Source organism: Nelusetta ayraudi, unplaced genomic scaffold (assembly GCF_046127955.1).
Source record: "Nelusetta ayraudi isolate G7.1 ecotype Tasmania unplaced genomic scaffold, CSIRO-AGI_Nayr_v1 ptg000092l, whole genome shotgun sequence".
Lineage (NCBI taxonomy): Eukaryota > Metazoa > Chordata > Actinopteri > Tetraodontiformes > Monacanthidae > Nelusetta > Nelusetta ayraudi.
The window spans coordinates 1671254-1695000 of record NW_027466142.1 but is presented as its reverse complement, the minus strand read 5'-3'; the positions used below and the strand labels follow the sequence as shown (position 1 = coordinate 1695000).

Sequence of the window (23747 nt, the reverse complement as noted above, 5' to 3'; positions counted from 1 at the left end):
CATCATGCACAAAAAGGCAAAAAATAAACAAACAAAAAAAATCTGTTGATAAGAGATGCTGCAAAAAAAAAAAGAAGTCAAATCGAAACCGGGGGGATGCATCATAACAATAATGCAGACCATTCTTCGGAAAAATGTACTGAGTTGAGAAAGGGATACCACCTCTTTTAGATTGACTTTCCCTTCCTCACTTACGGACAATCACCAGAAGGTTCTCAACATCGGGCTTGCTTTACTGCCGTGATGACATTAAGTTCAGTGATATTGAAGTTCATAAACACAACGGATGGCTGAGCAATTTTCTCTTTTTAACGCTCCCACGCTCGCACTCCCGGCGGGAACACTCAGAGAGGTTAGCTTTCGTTTTCTCCCTCTGCCGCCTGCAGCTCTTTGCTTTCTGGGTTTTTTCCCTGCCCGAACCAGTGACTGGAATATGAAAAAAAAAGAACCTGGCACCAGTCCAGACAAGTAGTCCAAGTGTTACAGGAAAGAGCATGTGGTTTCCTGTCTATCCTGATCTGGCAATAAAAGGAGCACGTTTCTCCTTTGCTGGAGTGGCTTCCAGGTATTTAGTGCGGACTGACTCTATGTTTATTCCAAAAAATGAATTGGAGATGGAAAAGCTTCAAAGTTCAAAGCTTTTTTTTTTATATTTCCTCTCATTGCAAATACACTTACACAAGGAATGACATTCTTCAGTTTTAAGGGATCATGGGCAGGGGCAGAGTTCTGCATCCGCTCCTAGTTGGATGAGAATTGGGCTGCACTGGACGAACACAGTTTCAAATACCTGAGCAAGGATGCTATTAATGTGGCGACACTGCGTCTTTGCTATTGAATTGAGCAATCAGGCATGGAATTATAATTTCCAGTCACTTGGATTTGTAGCCCCGCCTCATTTTCTTAAACAGCCACCCACACACGGGATTTACGGCTTAGTCTCCTCAACCATTATGTTCAAAATTATGAATGAAACGAAACTGCAAATGCTGCCAAGCTTGCCACAGATTTTTATATTTTTTTTGTACATGCCACCACTGGAACAGGGCAACACGGCGGTGCAGTGGTTAGCGCTGTTGCCTCACAGCAAGAAGGATGTGGTTTCAGTTCCAGGCCTGGGGCCTTTCTGTGTGGACGTTTGCATGTTGTCCCTGTGTTGCTGCTTTCTCCGACTTCCTCACACACCCCAAAAACATGCATGTGAGGTGAATTGCAAACTTGAAATTGTTTGTAGGTGTGTGTAAATGTGAATGGTTGTTTGTCTCTATGTTGCCCTGTCGATGAAGAGGCGACTTGTCCAGGGTGTCACGCTGCCTTCACACTATGACAGCTGGGAGAGGCTCCAGCAGACCCCCAGCACCATGAGAGCAGGAAAAAGCGGGTATCAGAAATGGATGGATGGATGAATCACTGGCAAAATGCACTAATTATAAAGCTTTTTCATCTGACTTTAGTACAACCACTCATTAAGGTTAAACTCTGTAGGATGTTTTTGGACAATGAAACAGTTTACTTTGAACAGGAGGACGAGGACCTCAGTCAATCAACTGCATTTTCAAAATGTTTTTTCTTTCTGATAGCCAAGTCATCTTGAATGAATACCAATAAGCATAACAACATATGAAATTTGAGAGTGAAAAAGTACACATGTAGAATGTGCATCCATGTACATATAGAATGAACTGTGTCAAGTTCAAATTCAGTTAGTTACAAAAACCACTTTACAGAAACACTAGATAATTTAGACTCAGCTGGTAGAGAAGTGCAATTACCTGCTACAAGTGTTGTACAGGGGAAAGTCGACAGGCCTGCATGTGAATTTGTTGAGGGAGACGGCGAATCCTCCCACAAGGCAAAGTACTCTTTGTTAGACAGTAGTCACAAAATACAATTACAGTATATTATTCTGTTTAGTGTGACAAAAAAACTATGACAAAATAAAAGGTAGTGTTGACAGCAGTATTTTTGCTTGCATGGTTGAACATTGTTTGCAAAGGAGGTGATGTGTATACAATAAAATAAAAAACTTCATGTTCTCATCAGCCATAATGCCCATAACAAGCGTTCACACAGTGTCACTGTGCCGCAGCATTATTTAATTGAGTCAAATATGATCAATTTTATCGTTATTATCACATTTCTTGAGTGATGTAGGGAAATGTAAACAGACAAAGTAGACGTGCTGGAGCACTCAGTTTGGATCAGGGTGAATGCCAATATGAAATACAATATGGACATGGCACATAACATTGTAGCCATTTCTTTCTCAAAACTTTGATCATTTCTGTAGTTATTCAGGTTACTTATTACTTTCCATGCAGCCAGCACAATCTTACTCTGTGATGTATGTAACAAAGCACAGTTTATTAGTAAGATAGAGTCAGAGTAGGATATTTGGAGCTTCATCAAAATGTTTATTTAGTTTTGTCACTTTAGGAATCCACATCCATGTCCTGCTTTATGGTCATGATGCCGCGACTCATGAGATCATCATCAGATTCATGAACAGTGATAATAACAACATGAAATGTAGAGTGTGCATCCATGCACATATTGACTGAACTGTACCAAGTTCAAATAAGAAACAACCTAATTTAACGTACCTGTTATTTCACACATGCAAGTGGAGAAGCTTCAGTTGGTGAGAAAAACAGGCGGACAAAAAAATGTAAGAATTTGATACAAAACTTTATTTGTCACTCTTGTTAACAACAAAAACATGCAGGTATAAAACATACAACATACAGTACAATTTAAAATAAACGTTCACAAATATGATCCCAAAACATGATCAAAATAACTTTACAAACATTTATACATTATTTCCACGTCTGTTTTTCACTCCTCTGCAGAGTAAAATCAGAAGAGCTTCTACAAGGCAACGGGCGACTCTGACTCTCTCAGTGTCGTCTTCCATCTTCCAGCGCTGCAGTTGTCAGTCCTCAGTTCCCTGCAGGGAGGAGCGAATAATAATAGAATTAATAAGAAGAAGGAGAAAGAAGAAGAAGAAAAAGAAATAGAAGAAGAAGAGCAACGTACCTGATCTATTTTTTCTGGGTCTTCTGTTATTCACTAGGTTAATCAAATCTCTGACCCACTCCTGGTCGTCCGGGTGGGAGACACACAGTTTTTTGTTGCCCCTTGTGGTCAGCCTGAAAACACATGAGGGAGAAAAAAAAGAGAATGAATGCCTTAATAAAAAACTGAACTGTTGACTGAAATTGATTTGACTCATTGGGACAAATGTTGCGCCCCAGAACTTACACTGTAGCCTTGATGTCGCAGCCTCTTCCTTCATCCTGAATGATGTAGCTCTGAACAGCCTGCGCTGGGAAGGACTTTGTAGAGGCCGACTTGCAGCAGTCCAACAACCTCTGAGCTGCAGGGAGACAGAGAAAGACGTGAGACACTCGTGCCAAACCCATTTGGGGTTGCAGCAGGTGGGGAAAAGCAACAAAGGTAACAGCCAAAGGTTCCTGGTCCTACCTGACACCAGCTCAACGCAGACGACGCCCAGCAGAAGCAGAGCTGCAACTCGAGAGGCCATGTCTTCTTCTCTTGTATCGCTGTGTGAGCTCGGGTGCTCTTCAGCTTGGTTGGCTCTCCGGGGGTTTGCTGCTCTGAGGTGCAGAGACGCAGGTGTATTTATACCTGGAAAGTGGAAAGTGAAAGTCAGATTTCATCACGCTGACTGGAAATCTGGGAAAGTTGGCACGTGCCCTCGCTTGTCAGTTTTCACCTCGACTCCTGCTTCTTCTTTTTTTTCTTTAGCCTCAGGGAAGATCGTTATCTGGGCGTTCACTGGCCAATATTCAACTTTTTCCGGCTCTAAGGGAATTTGTAATATGAAATGCAAATGTTTGCTTCATTGTCAATTTTAATTTCTTTGCACGTACAAGACATAGAAAGGAATCAAAGTTCTGTTTCCCACTGTGCCACGGTGAAGACAGACACGACATTCTTGCACAACGTGCGGAACACTGTGCTGAGTCGTTAAACATGAAGGACAATCAACCTCAGACAGGGACTCAGAGACAGAGACTGGGAGTGAGACAAGTTTCACTGGGCACCATTTGGATCCAGGCTGTGATCTTTGGCGCAGTGGAGGATGTGATGGGCCCCAGCAAGATGCAGGAATAACCACCATGGCAAATGGATGGATGGATGGACGGATAGATGGATGGATGGATGGATGGATTGATGCATACATGGCGCACTACTTTTTTGTCATTTCACCACCAACGACACCAGATGGGCCAATGCAGGCCACCCAATCAGAAGGCCACTTAATGGAACCAGTGGAGTCAGTGAGTCGCCGACAGTTTCAAATACCTGAGCAAGGATGCTATTAATGTGGCGACACTGCGTCTTTGCTATTGAATTGAGCAATCAGGCATGGAATTATAATTTCCAGTCACTTGGATTTGTAGCCCCGCCTCATTTTCTTAAACAGCCACCCACACACGGGATTTCCGCCTTTGTCTCCTCAACCATTATGTTCAAAATTATGAATGAAACGAAACTGCAAATGCTGCCAAGCTTGCCACAGATTTTTATATTTTTTTTGTACATGCCACCACTGGAACAGGGCAACACAGCGGTGCAGTGGTTAGCGCTGTTGCCTCACAGCAAGAAGGATGTGGTTTCAGTTCCAGGCCTGGGGCCTTTCTGTGTGGACGTTTGCATGTTGTCCCTGTGTTGCTGCTTTCTCCGACTTCCTCACACACCCCAAAAACATGCATGTGAGGTGAATTGCAAACTTGAAATTGTTTGTAGGTGTGTGTAAATGTGAATGGTTGTTTGTCTCTATGTTGCCCTGTCGATGAAGAGGCGACTTGTCCAGGGTGTCACGCTGCCTTCACACTATGACAGCTGGGAGAGGCTCCAGCAGACCCCCAGCACCATGAGAGCAGGAAAAAGCGGGTATCAGAAATGGATGGATGGATGAATCACTGGCAAAATGCACTAATTATAAAGCTTTTTCATCTGACTTTAGTACAACCACTCATTAAGGTTAAACTCTGTAGGATGTTTTTGGACAATGAAACCGTTTACTTTGACACTTTCACACAATGTCACTGTGCCGCAGCATTATTTTATTGAGTCAAATATGATCAATTTTATCGTTATTATCACATTTCTTGAGTGATGTAGGGAAATGTAAACAGACAAAGTAGACGTGCTGGAGCACTCAGTTTGGATCAGGGTGAATGCCAATATGAAATACAATATGGACATGGCACATAACATTGTAGCCATTTCTTTCTCAAAACTTTGATCATTTCTGTAGTTATTGAGGTTACTTATTACTTTCCATGCAGCCAGCACAATCTTACTCTGTGATGTATGTAACAAAGCACAGTTTATTAGTAAGATAGAGTCAGAGTTGGATATTTGGAGCTTCATCAAAATGTTTATTTAGTTTTGTCACTTTAGGAATCCACATCCATGTCCTGCTTTATGGTCATGATGCCGCGACTCATGAGATCATCATCAAATTCATGAACAGTGATAATAACAACATGAAATTTGTGAGTGAAAAATGCACATTTAGAGTGTGCATCCATGCACATATTGACTGAACTGTACCAAGTTCAAATAAGAAACATCCTAATTTAATGTACCTGTTATTTCACACATGCAAGTGGAGAAGCTTCAGTTGGTGAGAAAAACAGGCGGACAAAAAAATGTAAGAATTTGATACAAAACTTTATTCGTCACTCTCGTTAACAACAAAAACATGCAGGTATAAAACATACAACATACAGTACAATTTAAAATGAACGTTCACAAATATGATCCCAAAACATGATCAAAATAACTTACAATACAAAATACAAACATTTATACATTATTTCCACGTCTGTTTTTCACTCCTCTGCAGAGTAAAATCAGAAGAGCTTCTACAAGGCAACGGGCGACTCTGACTCTCTCAGTGTCGTCTTCCATCTTCCAGCGCTGCAGTTGTCAGTCCTCAGTTCCCTGCAGGGAGGAGCGAATAATAATAGAATTAATAAGAAGAAGGAGAAAGAAGAAGAAGAAAAAGAAATAGAAGAAGAAGAGCAACGTACCTGATCTATTTTTTCTGGGTCTTCTGTTATTCACTAGGTTAATCAAATCTCTGACCCACTCCTGGTCGTCCGGGTGGGAGACGCACAGTTTTTTGTTGCCCCTTGTGGTCAGCCCGAAAACACATGAGGGAGAAAAAAAGAGAATGAATGCCTTAATAAAAAACTGAACTGTTGACTGAAATTGATTTGACTCATTGGGACAAATGTTGCGCCCCAGAACTTACACTGTAGCCTTGATGTCGCAGCCTCTTCCTTCATCCTGAATGATGTAGCTCTGAACAGCCTGCGCTGGGAAGGACTTTGTAGAGGCCGACTTGCAGCAGTCCAACAACCTCTGAGCTGCAGGGAGACAGAGAAAGACGTGAGACACTCGTGCCAAACCCATTTGGGGTTGCAGCAGGTGGGGAAAAGCAACAAAGGTAACAGCCAAAGGTTCCTGGTCCTACCTGACACCAGCTCAACGCAGACGACGCCCAGCAGAAGCAGAGCTGCAACTCGAGAGGCCATGTCTTCTTCTCTTGTATCGCTGTGTGAGCTCGGGTGCTCTTCAGCTTGGTTGGCTCTCCGGGGGTTTGCTGCTCTGAGGTGCAGAGACGCAGGTGTATTTATACCTGGAAAGTGGAAAGTGAAAGTCAGATTTCATCACGCTGACTGGAAATCTGGGAAAGTTGGCACGTGCCCTCGCTTGTCAGTTTTCACCTCGACTCCTGCTTCTTCTTTTTTTTCTTTAGCCTCAGGGAAGATCGTTATCTGGGCGTTCACTGGCCAATATTCAACTTTTTCCGGCTCTAAGGGAATTTGTAATATGAAATGCAAATGTTTGCTTCATTGTCAATTTTAATTTCTTTGCACGTACAAGACATAGAAAGGAATCAAAGTTCTGTTTCCCACTGTGCCACGGTGAAGACAGACACGACATTCTTGCACAACGTGCGGAACACTGTGCTGAGTCGTTAAACATGAAGGACAATCAACCTCAGACAGGGACTCAGAGACAGAGACTGGGAGTGAGACAAGTTTCACTGGGCACCATTTGGATCCAGGCTGTGATCTTTGGCGCAGTGGAGGATGTGATGGGCCCCAGCAAGATGCAGGAATAACCACCATGGCAAATGGATGGATGGATGGACGGATAGATGGATGGATGGATGGATGGATTGATGCATACATGGCGCACTACTTTTTTGTCATTTCACCACCAACGACACCAGATGGGCCAATGCAGGCCACCCAATCAGAAGGCCACTTAATGGAACCAGTGGAGTCAGTGAGTCGCCGACAGTTTCAAATACCTGAGCAAGGATGCTATTAATGTGGCGACACTGCGTCTTTGCTATTGAATTGAGCAATCAGGCATGGAATTATAATTTCCAGTCACTTGGATTTGTAGCCCCGCCTCATTTTCTTAAACAGCCACCCACACACGGGATTTCCGCCTTTGTCTCCTCAACCATTATGTTCAAAATTATGAATGAAACGAAACTGCAAATGCTGCCAAGCTTGCCACAGATTTTTATATTTTTTTTGTACATGCCACCACTGGAACAGGGCAACACAGCGGTGCAGTGGTTAGCGCTGTTGCCTCACAGCAAGAAGGATGTGGTTTCAGTTCCAGGCCTGGGGCCTTTCTGTGTGGACGTTTGCATGTTGTCCCTGTGTTGCTGCTTTCTCCGACTTCCTCACACACCCCAAAAACATGCATGTGAGGTGAATTGCAAACTTGAAATTGTTTGTAGGTGTGTGTAAATGTGAATGGTTGTTTGTCTCTATGTTGCCCTGTCGATGAAGAGGCGACTTGTCCAGGGTGTCACGCTGCCTTCACACTATGACAGCTGGGAGAGGCTCCAGCAGACCCCCAGCACCATGAGAGCAGGAAAAAGCGGGTATCAGAAATGGATGGATGGATGAATCACTGGCAAAATGCACTAATTATAAAGCTTTTTCATCTGACTTTAGTACAACCACTCATTAAGGTTAAACTCTGTAGGATGTTTTTGGACAATGAAACCGTTTACTTTGACACTTTCACACAATGTCACTGTGCCGCAGCATTATTTAATTGAGTCAAATATGATCAATTTTATCGTTATTATCACATTTCTTGAGTGATGTAGGGAAATGTAAACAGACAAAGTAGACGTGCTGGAGCACTCAGTTTGGATCAGGGTGAATGCCAATATGAAATACAATATGGACATGGCACATAACATTGTAGCCATTTCTTTCTCAAAACTTTGATCATTTCTGTAGTTATTGAGGTTACTTATTACTTTCCATGCAGCCAGCACAATCTTACTCTGTGATGTATGTAACAAAGCACAGTTTATTAGTAAGATAGAGTCAGAGTAGGATATTTGGAGCTTCATCAAAATGTTTATTTAGTTTTGTCACTTTAGGAATCCACATCCATGTCCTGCTTTATGGTCATGATGCCGCGACTCATGAGATCATCATCAGATTCATGAACAGTGATAATAACAACATGAAATGTAGAGTGTGCATCCATGCACATATTGACTGAACTGTACCAAGTTCAAATAAGAAACAACCTAATTTAACGTACCTGTTATTTCACACATGCAAGTGGAGAAGCTTCAGTTGGTGAGAAAAACAGGCGGACAAAAAAATGTAAGAATTTGATACAAAACTTTATTTGTCACTCTTGTTAACAACAAAAACATGCAGGTATAAAACATACAACATACAGTACAATTTAAAATAAACGTTCACAAATATGATCCCAAAACATGATCAAAATAACTTTACAAACATTTATACATTATTTCCACGTCTGTTTTTCACTCCTCTGCAGAGTAAAATCAGAAGAGCTTCTACAAGGCAACGGGCGACTCTGACTCTCTCAGTGTCGTCTTCCATCTTCCAGCGCTGCAGTTGTCAGTCCTCAGTTCCCTGCAGGGAGGAGCGAATAATAATAGAATTAATAAGAAGAAGGAGAAAGAAGAAGAAGAAAAAGAAATAGAAGAAGAAGAGCAACGTACCTGATCTATTTTTTCTGGGTCTTCTGTTATTCACTAGGTTAATCAAATCTCTGACCCACTCCTGGTCGTCCGGGTGGGAGACGCACAGTTTTTTGTTGCCCCTTGTGGTCAGCCTGAAAACACATGAGGGAGAAAAAAAAGAGAATGAATGCCTTAATAAAAAACTGAACTGTTGACTGAAATTGATTTGACTCATTGGGACAAATGTTGCGCCCCAGAACTTACACTGTAGCCTTGATGTCGCAGCCTCTTCCTTCATCCTGAATGATGTAGCTCTGAACAGCCTGCGCTGGGAAGGACTTTGTAGAGGCCGACTTGCAGCAGTCCAACAACCTCTGAGCTGCAGGGAGACAGAGAAAGACGTGAGACACTCGTGCCAAACCCATTTGGGGTTGCAGCAGGTGGGGAAAAGCAACAAAGGTAACAGCCAAAGGTTCCTGGTCCTACCTGACACCAGCTCAACGCAGACGACGCCCAGCAGAAGCAGAGCTGCAACTCGAGAGGCCATGTCTTCTTCTCTTGTATCGCTGTGTGAGCTCGGGTGCTCTTCAGCTTGGTTGGCTCTCCGGGGGTTTGCTGCTCTGAGGTGCAGAGACGCAGGTGTATTTATACCTGGAAAGTGGAAAGTGAAAGTCAGATTTCATCACGCTGACTGGAAATCTGGGAAAGTTGGCACGTGCCCTCGCTTGTCAGTTTTCACCTCGACTCCTGCTTCTTCTTTTTTTTCTTTAGCCTCAGGGAAGATCGTTATCTGGGCGTTCACTGGCCAATATTCAACTTTTTCCGGCTCTAAGGGAATTTGTAATATGAAATGCAAATGTTTGCTTCATTGTCAATTTTAATTTCTTTGCACGTACAAGACATAGAAAGGAATCAAAGTTCTGTTTCCCACTGTGCCACGGTGAAGACAGACACGACATTCTTGCACAACATGCGGAACACTGTGCTGAGTCGTTAAACATGAAGGACAATCAACCTCAGACAGGGACTCAGAGACAGAGACTGGGAGTGAGACAAGTTTCACTGGGCACCATTTGGATCCAGGCTGTGATCTTTGGCGCAGTGGAGGATGTGATGGGCCCCAGCAAGATGCAGGAATAACCACCATGGCAAATGGATGGATGGATGGACGGATAGATGGATGGATGGATGGATGGATTGATGCATACATGGCGCACTACTTTTTTGTCATTTCACCACCAACGACACCAGATGGGCCAATGCAGGCCACCCAATCAGAAGGCCACTTAATGGAACCAGTGGAGTCAGTGAGTCGCCGACAGTTTCAAATACCTGAGCAAGGATGCTATTAATGTGGCGACACTGCGTCTTTGCTATTGAATTGAGCAATCAGGCATGGAATTATAATTTCCAGTCACTTGGATTTGTAGCCCCGCCTCATTTTCTTAAACAGCCACCCACACACGGGATTTCCGCCTTTGTCTCCTCAACCATTATGTTCAAAATTATGAATGAAACGAAACTGCAAATGCTGCCAAGCTTGCCACAGATTTTTATTTTTTTTTTGTACATGCCACCACTGGAACAGGGCAACACAGCGGTGCAGTGGTTAGCGCTGTTGCCTCACAGCAAGAAGGATGTGGTTTCAGTTCCAGGCCTGGGGCCTTTCTGTGTGGACGTTTGCATGTTGTCCCTGTGTTGCTGCTTTCTCCGACTTCCTCACACACCCCAAAAACATGCATGTGAGGTGAATTGCAAACTTGAAATTGTTTGTAGGTGTGTGTAAATGTGAATGGTTGTTTGTCTCTATGTTGCCCTGTCGATGAAGAGGTGACTTGTCCAGGGTGTCACGCTGCCTTCACACTATGACAGCTGGGAGAGGCTCCAGCAGACCCCCAGCACCATGAGAGCAGGAAAAAGCGGGTATCAGAAATGGATGGATGGATGAATCACTGGCAAAATGCACTAATTATAAAGCTTTTTCATCTGACTTTAGTACAACCACTCATTAAGGTTAAACTCTGTAGGATGTTTTTGGACAATGAAACCGTTTACTTTGACACTTTCACACAATGTCACTGTGCCGCAGCATTATTTTATTGAGTCAAATATGATCAATTTTATCGTTATTATCACATTTCTTGAGTGATGTAGGGAAATGTAAACAGACAAAGTAGACGTGCTGGAGCACTCAGTTTGGATCAGGGTGAATGCCAATATGAAATACAATATGGACATGGCACATAACATTGTAGCCATTTCTCAAAACTTTGATCATTTCTGTAGTTATTCAGGTTACTTATTACTTTCCATGCAGCCAGCACAATCTTACTCTGTGATGTATGTAACAAAGCACAGTTTATTAGTAAGATAGAGTCAGAGTTGGATATTTGGAGCTTCATCAAAATGTTTATTTAGTTTTGTCACTTTAGGAATCCACATCCATGTCCTGCTTTATGGTCATGATGCCGCGACTCATGAGATCATCATCAAATTCATGAACAGTGATAATAACAACATGAAATTTGTGAGTGAAAAATGCACATTTAGAGTGTGCATCCATGCACATATTGACTGAACTGTACCAAGTTCAAATAAGAAACATCCTAATTTAATGTACCTGTTATTTCACACATGCAAGTGGAGAAGCTTCAGTTGGTGAGAAAAACAGGCGGACAAAAAAATGTAAGAATTTGATACAAAACTTTATTCGTCACTCTCGTTAACAACAAAAACATGCAGGTATAAAACATACAACATACAGTACAATTTAAAATGAACGTTCACAAATATGATCCCAAAACATGATCAAAATAACTTACAATACAAAATACAAACATTTATACATTATTTCCACGTCTGTTTTTCACTCCTCTGCAGAGTAAAATCAGAAGAGCTTCTACAAGGCAACGGGCGACTCTGACTCTCTCAGTGTCGTCTTCCATCTTCCAGCGCTGCAGTTGTCAGTCCTCAGTTCCCTGCAGGGAGGAGCGAAGAATAATAGAATTAATAAGAAGAAGGAGAAAGAAGAAGAAGAAAAAGAAATAGAAGAAGAAGAGCAACGTACCTGATCTATTTTTTCTGGGTCTTCTGTTATTCACTAGGTTAATCAAATCTCTGACCCACTCCTGGTCGTCCGGGTGGGAGACGCACAGTTTTTTGTTGCCCCTTGTGGTCAGCCCGAAAACACATGAGGGAGAAAAAAAGAGAATGAATGCCTTAATAAAAAACTGAACTGTTGACTGAAATTGATTTGACTCATTGGGACAAATGTTGCGCCCCAGAACTTACACTGTAGCCTTGATGTCGCAGCCTCTTCCTTCATCCTGAATGATGTAGCTCTGAACAGCCTGCGCTGGGAAGGACTTTGTAGAGGCCGACTTGCAGCAGTCCAACAACCTCTGAGCTGCAGGGAGACAGAGAAAGACGTGAGACACTCGTGCCAAACCCATTTGGGGTTGCAGCAGGTGGGGAAAAGCAACAAAGGTAACAGCCAAAGGTTCCTGGTCCTACCTGACACCAGCTCAACGCAGACGACGCCCAGCAGAAGCAGAGCTGCAACTCGAGAGGCCATGTCTTCTTCTCTTGTATCGCTGCGTGAGCTCGGGTGCTCTTCAGCTTGGTTGGCTCTCCGGGGGTTTGCTGCTCTGAGGTGCAGAGACGCAGGTGTATTTATACCTGGAAAGTGGAAAGTGAAAGTCAGATTTCATCACGCTGACTGGAAATCGGGGAAAGTTGGCACGTGCCCTCGCTTGTCAGTTTTCACCTCGACTCCTGCTTCTTCTTGTTTTTCTTTAGCCTCAGGGAAGATCGTTATCTGGGCGTTCAGTGGCCAATTTTCAACTTTTTCCGGCTCAAAGTAAATTTGTAATATGAAATGCAAATGGTTTTAACAGATTAAAAAAGTTTTGTCCCTATTTTTTTCTGTGTCTTTCACCCAGCAGAGTGGCCATGTGTGCCGTCCAAAAGGTCTCGACATTTAGCATTCATGTCTTTGCAACATTCTACAAAAAAGTTTGTTATTTGAACCGACACAAGGCTGCAGGCTATTGTTCATGATCCTTTGAGGTTTATTCACCCTTTATGACATCACAAAGGGTTTGTTTCATTGAATATTCTCACACATTGTCGTGGAGGAGTCACAGCTCTTCCAGTGTTTGTTGAGGGTCACGACCTGAGTGGAACAGTTCCATTATTTTTTTCCCAGTTGCGGCCACTTGCTTTTGGTTTTCTCACAAGCCAACAAAACCAATTCCTGGCATCAATTCTCCTGTGGACAGCGTCATGTGCGAAATATCAGTTCTTTGGCTGGTTGTCTTTTCACATTGCAGAGGAATTGTTCCATAGTCGTGGTTGCCATTCGGTTTCGTCACTTATTTGTCTTGAGCCGTTCATGGGAACTTTACAACTAAGTTTTCAGGAAAGGGGAAGTGGGCCTGTACAGTGCTTGTTGTCGAATGTAAGTGGTCATCTGCTTATAAATATTTCAGCTGATAATAAAAAAAAACTTACAGCAAAAAATATTTTATTATTTTATTATTTTGTCATTTGTAGATCTGAATCTCATTTGGCCTTCCAGTTAAAACGATTGCACTGACTGATAACCAATGTACCGACATTATTGGTACGATGTGTGCGGGTAGCACTGGGATCCTTTAGCCCTGAAGGAGTGTTTGAACAAGTATGTACATGCGTGCGTCTCAGGAACCGATTCTGGCTGAGTGTTAGAGTTGATAGCTGTTGAGCAACAGGAAACAATATTCCCGTCAGGAAGGCGGCTTTATCTGCCAAGAATGATGCAAGTAGTGCAGATTTCAGTGAGAGTGAAGGGAAAACTCATTTCGCGAGAAGCAACATCTACAGCTGTGTTCCCAATCGTTTATGTTGATGTTTCTGACTGGAACGAGTTGCAAAAATTCAGTGCACAATAAGACGTGCGGTATGAGTGCATGCCATTCACACACTCACATAGTGATGAAAAATGCACAGAACGAGACCATAAGAAGTTACAAGTGTAGCTTCTAAAAACAAATCACTGTGAAGAAAGTTTGTGGGCTCGGTCTTAAAGGAAATTTATCAGTTGGAAATGTCCTGACCACTCACTTCTCATGTACAGGAAGTGTTTGAGGCTGCTTCTAAGTCCTGCTGGCTTCCCACTCCTCTCAGGCTGCTGGTTCCTTTCCAGATAAGAGAAGTGAGGGGTGGTTTTTATGTATTTATGTATTTATTCATTCATTCATTCATTTATTTATTTAATCCAAAGTAAGACTTTTCAGGTTGTCAAGCAGCACAGCTTCTATGTCTTGGCCTCAGTTTACAGCCCAGTTTTTGTTTTTATTTGCTTTATTACTTGTGTGTCACAAAGTCTTCAACCAAGCCTGGGTGATGCCTGGCCAATGGCAGCCTAAACTTTAGACTGCCCACTGATGATGAAATCAAAATGTTTGGCAGGTCACACGTGCACTGTGGCGTTGATGAGTTTTGCACTCACATCTGTTCCTGTGCTTGATCTTATTGCCATAGGCCATCAAGTGGACAGTACAGCCGGACGCCACCTGTCTGATTCGGTCTCTGACATGGTTGTGGAGATGGCTGTGGTCGTCCTTTGAGGAACAGAAACATCTGGGAAATATTTGTCCGTCAGCTTGGTCAACTTGGTTAAAATGCGGAAATACTCGCTGATCTGCTGCATTTCACATTCGTTTTTAAAGAGTGTGGTTTGAGATCAAGCATGCAGGTGCTACGCACATGTCGGTGTTATGTCACACTTCCATGCAGTTTGACTGTTTACTCAGTGCGTTTCGAATGGAAATGATGTGAAACAGGGTGATTGACAGCTAAATCAAAGCAGTGGATGAGCCTGGGATGAAGTGATATAATGTTTTTCTTCATACGCACGAGCACTTTGCCTTGTTGGCCTTGTGCCAAATAAGTGCAAGTTGTGCAAATCAGGCAGAATGAGTAAGGTGAACTTGAAACAACAGTTTCAGGGGCCCCTGTTGAAGATGTGACACACATAGTGGGACCTTTACCAATATGCTGCTGATGGATTTGGCTGTTTCGTTTTACACAGGCATGGAGTCCTTCAATGACAGGAAACTTTAGTAGGTACTGACAAGGTGAACTTAATACATTCATTCATCCATTCATTTTCCATACGTGCTTAGTTCCGAGCTCAGGGTCACGGGGGTCAGCTGGAGCCTCTCCCAGCTGTCATAGGACGAAGGCAGGGGACACCCTGGACAAGTCGCCAGTTCATCGCAGGGCCACATAGAGACAAACAACCATTCACACTCACATGCACACCTATGGACAATTTAGAGTGTTCAACTGACCTCACATGCATGTTTTTGGAGTGTAGGAGGAAGCCGGAGAACCCGGAGAGTACCGAAGCAGACACAGGGAGAACATGCAAACTCCACACAGAAAGGTCCCAGGCCTGGAATCAAACCCACAACTTTCTTGCTGTGAGGCAGCAGCGCTAACCACTGTATATTTTCCTTTTGAAACCGAAAGCAGTTCTTGATGCAGCTTCCCATGATAGTGGCTGACAATAAGGGAGGGTTGGGGGGGGGAGCTGCTCCGATAAGCCGATGGATGGTTGCCAAGCACTCTTACACATTCACTTGTTTTATCGGCTGATACTCAAAGTTTCTCCACTTGCCAGCTGTGGCTGGAATCATGACCAGTTACTGCTTCCACTCAGAGGCCAGATTTATGGTCCGCTTGCACAATCGGCCCCTCATGAACCATGTTAGGATTGTGAGGGCAAACAAACTGGGGAGGAAATCAAGCCATTAACAAGAAATCAATCCTCAGCTCAGAGACCACCAAGGCGTAGGGGAAAAATAAATAAATTAAGTGTTGCATTTGTAGCCTAGTGGCTGCACGGGTGCGTCACCATGGAGGAGACAGAGAAGTTCTCCCAAGCTAGTTCGTCAACTAATTATGTTTGTTTAGTTGTGTTTTCCATGAAGGCCAAGAGTCGTTACTTGCTTACTGGCATTCATGGTGCTTAGAGGCAAATTTTGGTATTTTTAGAAGAGGTGAGAGTATTTGTTACTTAAGGCAAACAACATCAACAGTCTACGCCCCCATCAATCACACAAATGTGGTTGGGGAATCTTCCCTATTTTCATATCAGCAAAGGAAGGTGGAAAAAAATCTGTTTTATGTCATATCGACTCAGAAATTGGAAAGGTTTAAAAGAATAATTATCTTTTCCTGTAGAGATTTTTTTTTTTTTTAACTTAACCTTTATTTAACCAGGTCGGTCCCACTGAGATACAAAGACCTCTTTTTCAGGGGAAGTGTGGCCAAGATAGCAGCAGAGTGTGAGTTAAAAGTTACAACATTAACACAGACAATGCACCATGACAAGGACAGACAAGAAAACAAGACAAGCCAGACAACATAGTAAAATAGGCATGGGCAGTACAGGATCATAACGTCATAAAAAGCAAGTGCAAATGTGATAAAAGTCTGCTTCCAGGTTCCTGAAGAGTTTGTTTTTTTTTTTAAAGGAGGTGACCGTAATGAGGTCCTGCAGATTGAGACTCCACTGGAGAAGATTCCAGCATGAGGGAGGCCGATACATCCAAGCCTGTTTACCAAGTTTTAGGACATTTTCAGCAACTTTGGAATCTACCTATCTATCTATCTATCTATCTATCTGTCTGTCTGTCTGTCTGTGTGTGCTTTGTTTATGATGACGTCAAGGAAAAACATAACAGGTCTTGTTCCGTCGTGATCATTTGTGGGATGACATGATGGGATTCAGTAATTGCTGCGGACGAGTCCACCCCCACGCAACGCAATTCATCACAATGGAGCTGTCATAGGACGAAGGCAGGGGACACCCTGGACAAGTCGCCAGTTCATCGCAGGGCCACATAGAGACAAACAACCATTCACACTCACATGCACACCTATGGACAATTTAGAGTGTTCAACTGACCTCACATGCATGTTTTTGGACTGTGGGAGGAAGCCGGAGAACCCGGAGAGAACCCACGCAGACACAGGGAGAACATGCAAACTCCACACAGAAAGGTCCCAGGCCCGGAATCAAACCCACAACCTTCTTGCTGTGAGGCAGCAGCGCTAACCACTGTATATTTTCCTTTTGAAACCGAAAGCAGTTCTTGATGCAGCTTCCCATGATAGTGGCTGACAATAAGGGAGGGTTGGGGGGGGGGAGCTGCTCCAATAAGCCGATGGATGGTTGCCAAGCACTCTTACACATTCACTTGTTTTATCGGCTGATACTCAAAGTTTCTCCACTTGCCAGCTGTGGCTGGAATCATGACCAGTTACTGCTTCCACTCAGAGGCCAGATACATCCAAGCCTGTTTACCAAGTTTTAGGACATTTTCAGCAACTTTGGAATCTACCTATCTATCTATCTATCTATCTATCTATCTGTCTGTCTGTCTGTCTGTCTGTGCTTTGTTTATGATGACGTCAAGGAAAAACATAACAGGTCTCGTTCCGTCGTGATCATTTGTGGGATGACATGATGGGATTCAGTAATTGCTGCGGACGAGTCCACCCCCACGCAACGCAATTCATCACAATGGAGCCAATTTGGCAGTTACTTCCACAACGCGTCTCTCCAGTTTAGGTTTTGTTTTTGGCCGTTGTTTACCGGTGCTGACGGTAAAACCCGTGCCTCTGCTTGCACACAGCAGTTTTGAAGTCTGACCAGTTGTGTGTGCCAAACTGACTCTAGCATTGTTGTCCGCACCATGTGGAGCCTGACGGGTATTTCCTTGGAATAGAAAATTAAAAAAACAAGGTATCAACAGTTGTATAGCTCATTGAGACCTGAGACGGTCTGGTTGGTTGGGGCCTGTAAACAGAAACTAGGGCGCAGCTCTCACTTCCTCACTACTTTTCAAAATAGCTTTCAGTGAAGTTTGGACGCTTCTAATTTGGGTCTTTATTTACTACATTGTTTAAAAAAAGAAAAATAAATCACCACATAATCTGATAAATGGTTCCTCTTAAATTCTCATTTCAGTTGCAAATACAAAATTCCAATCTTATCCTTGAACCATGATTTTATTTAAGAAAAATCTCTCTCTTAACGCAACTGGTGGATGTTTTGGTTTCTTGGTTTTGTGCTCACATCAGTGGCGGGCCGTGCATTTCACAGCGAGGTCATTAGTGACGTCATATTTAGTCCACCCTAAATTAATACACCTTACATTAGACTCAATATGACACTACAGCTCAAGAATCTGTACAGAATCACACTAATACATTGCATCACCTTCATATTGGTGACCTAGTCCAGCAAAACTTAGTTCCTGGAGCATTAAAAATCACAATTACAGCAGGAAACCAAGGCCACTGATACTGTTAAAACTGTCAAAGAAAAGACAATTCCAATCACAGGACGCTTAAGTGTGAAGTTCAGAGTAAAGCCAGCCAGCTGACCTCGGCATCGCAGATTCCAGATCTGATTGGCTGTCGCAACTAACTGTGTTCCGTTCACTTACAGCGGACAGGCAACACAAGCTAGCTGAAATATGATTGGATAAAAACTCTATTGTAATGGAAGCAGTGCAACCAAGTGGATATTGTATAACGTAAAATAACAACCATGGAGAATAACTTTGTTGTCATATTTATGGGAAAATGTATTTTTCTTAGAATGTCGAGGCCAGCAGAGAAGGCCTTGCCACTGGCCCACATACTGGCACAAGTAAGCATTCCACCAATATTGCTAGAATTTTTTTGTTTGCATATATGAAGTGTGAAAAGAAAACAAAAATTAGATTTTCTTATTTTATATGACCAATTACACACCCTTGTAACCTGGATTGAGCAAGAAATGGTCAAACTAAATTTCTAATATATATATATATATATTTTTTAAATTAACGTAAATGTTAAGGATTCTTCTGCAGTCGTTTCACCTCAAACTGAATCCAGGATTTGTGAGAACCCCACAGCAAATCACTGCGCTGAAGCTCTTTAACTCTGATTAAGAAGTGCTGTCACCTAGTGCCCTGCACGTGACATCACAGCGTCACCAACTGTGAGGAATGAAACTGTGAGGAATGAAACGTCAACACCTCATCTAGGATACATTGTGCAGTACCAACGTGTGAAGTGAATTGTGGAATTTGTTGTGTAGTCAATACTACACAACAAATTCCACAATTCACTTCACACGCACCTACTGCACAATGTATCCTAGATGAGGTGTTGACGTTTCATTCTTCCTATTTCCTATCACTATTCATTCATGCTGCTTCAGCATTTTTGGGACATGCTGAGCCAAGAGGGATCAATTCATGAATCCTTCAAATATAGGGGATGAAGACTGCTTGCAAAGACTGGATTTAAATAAGATGCACATGGGGAGGAGCTATATCCCTGTCATTACAAGATCGAAGACGCAGTGGGCCTTTCTTAACAGCCGTGGGTTGGGGTCTGTATGCGTTACAGACCGCTGTCCAGCAGGTGGCAGCAGAGACCTCCCAACTGTGACGTTTTTGTTTTTCCTTTTGTTGTAAGGATTGTTACTAAAACTAGGATTATCCATAAAATTTAAATCTTCTAAGATTCCAACCGCTCAAAATTGACAATTTTATTTTTTATTTAAATTGTGATTACATAATAATAATAATAATAATAATAATAATAATAATAATAATTTTGTGAAACGCACCATCTTTGATGGTTGAAACTTCTAAACTGTAGGAATTTTAGACTTAGAAACACTGATTGACTGACTGATCTAACTGAAGTGGAACTTAAATTCATCAAGTTAAAGAGAAAAAGATGTGAATACTCGGAATTAGTAAAAATCCTGCAAAGAACTGTTGTTGTGCGGTGGTGTCCCATATTTACCCCAAGGTAAAATGGACAATGGTTCGTAGAAAATGGACTGCGTTTCCCTATGCGGCCAGCAGATGTCAGGCCTTTCCATCAGATGTGACCTCCCTCCGCAGCGGCTGATAGGAGGAGGATGCTTCGGGAGGAAAAATCAGCGTTGGGACGAGCGTTGGTTCATGGAAGCAGAGGAAGCTGTCGCCACTTTTCCGGGGAGTTAAAAGCATGCTTTGCGACATATGGGGACACCCGGGGTGCCCCACGTAACTGACACACCGGGCTTTTTCGTCGACGTCCGAGCCGAGGGATTTGGCGTCTTACTGGTGAGTTGTGCCTGGATCGGCCGGAGCCAGCGGCGGTCTCTCCCGGAGCGGAGCGGGCTAGTTAGCCTGGCGCCGCTAGCTGCCCTTAGCATGCCACTTAGCACCTTAGCACTTAGCGTTTGTTTATACCCTAGGTCGACGTCGAGACTTGTGTCAGCGGCTCGACACAATCCCTCAGAATGGGACGACGTGTCCACGGCTGGCAGGGGAAACACCAACCAGCTCGTTTGTTCCTGGTTTCGTAGCCGAAGGCCACCGACCGTCACGGCGCTTGGTAGCCTGACAGTTGTGGATCCGCTGCGGTGATGCTAGCGGTGATCAGCTGCTCATTAGCTCACTGATGGCACTGATGTAAGCGAACGCAGAAGGATGTATTATTTGGTATTTCTTTAATAGTGGGGAACCAACGTTCCGTGGTATGTTTCGACCAGGACCGTGGTCAAGGGGATGCGGAGCGGAGTGAAGGTAAAAGCCTACCCCTCTCTCCGCCTGTGCTGCTGTTTGCTGGGTTTCTGGCTCAACATACCGACGGTGTTTTGACTCGGCGACGGCACGTTTTGCTTTGATGTAGGCAGAGTTCTGCAGCGGCCGACTGAAAATTGAATGTCATTAAGTCGACCTTATTTCACCCTCGGGAGGGAGCCCGATGTGTTGATAAAGTCACCTGTGTGTGGCCCTGTGGCCAGCGCATTGTTACCCGATTACATGGCTGAGTGCGCGGCTGCCAGCACAGACACCTGACCAGAAGGGCTTGCAGGACCGGGGTTCGCGACGTGTCCGTCCAACTTAGCCTTTCATGGGTTTACACTGGTGTTTTTGTCTCGGTAGCGCGCCTCTGATCATATGATACGTGTGGTTTTACTTGTTTGCTGGAGGATTTCACCTTGAGTGAACACAATCACAGAGAAAGGTGCCCCGTCGTCTTTTGCTCGCCACACTCGAGCGCACAGCTCGACAAGTCGGCTGTTTTGTGATTTGTTTTCAAGGAGAACCCGCAACTCATTCATACCTCTGTCAGGTAAGTGACAGCGCGTACAGCCAGCTGATGGCTCCGCCCTCTACGACCGACTTGTTTCCGCTCCCTTGCAGACATGGAAATGGAAGGTCCAACTAAGCATCAGGTTTAGCAGAACAAACAAGACAGAACGGATGGATAACCATGATGATACGGAGATTTCCAATTTAAAAATAGTTTTAACTTGGTGCCTGTGAAGTGTGTAGAAGTAGTGTGCGTAGAGTTTGGCTGCATCTGCTAAGTCAGCGTTTTGACAGGAAAAGCTTCAAGATTCTGTCCAGAGGTCATCGTGTTTCCAATTTGAGCAGCAGGAGGATGTGGTGTCATGTTGAAAATGTGTTAGTTCTGAGCTTCTAGTTTTGGGAGATTTATTTTTAATCATAGTATCCCTTTTCTATTTATATAGTAACACATCCTGTCAGTCACTTAGTGGCCCAATGCTTATATCACCATGTGGATGAATTTACTGTTTTAGTGAGCTGTCTGTGAGATCCTGACAGGAAACCAACTATAACAATGATGCATGATTCACAGGTGTCAAGTTTGAGTTGTAAATGCTGTTTTAGGTAGAAATCGTATTGCAGGAAACACACTTCACCCCCCCTCCCCAATCCCCCCCACCCCTACAGAGTGTTTCGGGTTCCTGAGAACCCCTCAGGCTCATATATCACAGCACATCTCCAGCTGCACTTTTTTTCTTCTTCTTGCTTTATTGTGCATATTCAACCTTGCTGCCGGCAATGAACAGGAGATGATGGTACAGCAGGCTTTGTTCACCGAGAAGACCCTGCTGACTTCATCTCACATGGCCCAGTGTGCCTCTGCTGGAAACCACAAATCTCCTGAGTGAAAAGACCTGCTGCCTGTCGGGGGCTTTGACTGGAGTTGATGTTGGATGGTAGTGTGTTGTTTTTATTATCACATACAGATCAAATGCTTTGACATAGTCTCCTTCACTCTTTTTATTGGGCTGATGTTGAGTTTGCAGCTTCCTGGAGATTATAGTTGCTGTTTATGGGAATATGTTTGTATTACTTCACCTTTAAAATGATTCATCCTTTACTTCTTTTGCTTGATACAGTTTTCTGAAAGTCTGTGCTGTAGTGCGCAGCCCTGCAACCAAGCCTTTTCTGATGTCACAAAGGGCACAGATTTCCACATGTTGGTGACAACACCCCCAGCCAGGTGTTTGCCCTGCCTACTGACACTGCCTTGTTTTTCGTCAGACAATATCACGGAAGGTCCAACAGAACCTGAGTCTAAGCAGGAAGCTGAAAAGCTGGTATTTTTTGTAGGAGGCTGTAAACAGAGGGCAAAGCGTGCTCTTATGTCAATGCCTATAGTTCTTCTGTTTGAGGCTGATCCACTGGAGTAGGGGGATGAACAATGAAGATTTGAATATTTACATGACATTGAGCGTTTTATTTTAGATTATGAATTAGTGGATTTTTTTTTCCTCCTTCAGAAATCTCACTAACTGATGCTATAGAAAAAATCCGAAGCATAAATATAAAATGACGAACCCGTTGGAGTCCTCCAAGGGCTGAGACACGGCTCAGCACACAGGAAACTTTTCCATCTCCTATAAATGTGCGCAGCCATAATGATGCAAAGTTAATGTGGACTCACTGAGCTTTGGACGTACATAATGACGGCTAAACCCTCTCAAGATGAATTTTTAATGGCATCGCCGATCTGAGTTGCACATGTCCACCTCGCACACACACACACACACATACACACACACACACACACACACACACACACACACACACACACACACACACACACCCCTGTTTCTGGCTGGAATGGTATGTTCCTCTGGCTGTGTGACGACCATCGCCACACTCCACCCTCCACTCCTCTTCCTCCATAGCCCCGGACACCCCGCCCGGTGTCAGGGGGGGATCAGCTGTGCCAGTCCCGACAGGCCGTGCACACACGCACACACACGCGCACGGTTCGCTGGCTGGAGGACAAAGCCCCTGATACTGCCAATAGAGCCGAGCGATGCCTCCTCGATCCGCCGAGTTTTTTTTTTTCTTGTTTTTTACTCCTCTGTAGGAGGAAGGCGTGACTTGGACGTTGTCGCCTCTCACTAATCGATAATTCAATATTTTTGGGGGACGTGGAAAAAAAAGAGGAGTGGAATCTGGGATCGCTGTGGACTATTTTGGTCTTTCTTGCCGCTGAGTTGAGATGCTGGCGGAGCGCAGAGAGAACAGCAGGTAGGGATCATCAGCAGCAGGATGCTGAGCCTGTTTCCGCGGCGACCGAGAGTTTGTTTACTGTTACTGGTGACTCTGACCTTGGAGGATGTAATGAAGCCCATCCATTGCTAATATTTGTTTTAAATTAATCGTTCGGTCCCGGCAACATGTATTGTAGAGTAGATGTAATATGTATCTAAGTAGGTAGTTTTTTTTTTTATTCGTGGATGCTGAGTGCACTGCAGTTGTCTGACAGGTTTTGATTCCCGTCATTGCCATCGCTGAGCAGTGAGGGAGGAAATAAAAGCCAGGGTTCCTAGGGT

The 23747-nt window shown here is 43.7% G+C and overlaps 2 protein-coding genes across 7 annotated transcripts in view; one reads left to right on the top strand and one right to left on the bottom strand.

The window, feature by feature from the left end:
• Positions 1–11717: 11717 nt before the first annotated feature.
• Positions 11718–20021, bottom strand: LOC142902300 (uncharacterized). Its single transcript, XM_076047233.1, has 5 exons — positions 19895–20021; positions 12545–12709; positions 12323–12437; positions 12099–12199; positions 11718–12009 (listed from the first exon to the last, which is right to left on the bottom strand). Exons 1-5 carry the CDS (start codon positions 19971–19973, stop codon positions 12002–12004), a joined length of 468 nt encoding a protein of 155 aa, XP_075903348.1. The 5' UTR covers positions 19974–20021; the 3' UTR covers positions 11718–12001.
• Positions 20022–20059: 38 nt separating this feature from the next.
• wdfy3 (WD repeat and FYVE domain containing 3) overlaps positions 20060–23747 on the top strand; it is a 62298-nt gene continuing 58610 nt past the window's right edge. For 3 of the 6 annotated variants that reach the window (XM_076047228.1, XM_076047230.1, XM_076047229.1), the window contains exon 1: positions 23073–23442. In XM_076047228.1, the coding sequence (XP_075903343.1) occupies positions 23414–23442 (29 nt within the window). In that variant the 5' untranslated portion in view covers positions 23073–23413. Of the gene's footprint in view, positions 20200–20353; positions 20665–23071; positions 23443–23747 lie in introns of those variants that run through there. The other 3 variants (XM_076047231.1, XM_076047232.1, XM_076047226.1) reach the window with 3 other exon arrangements.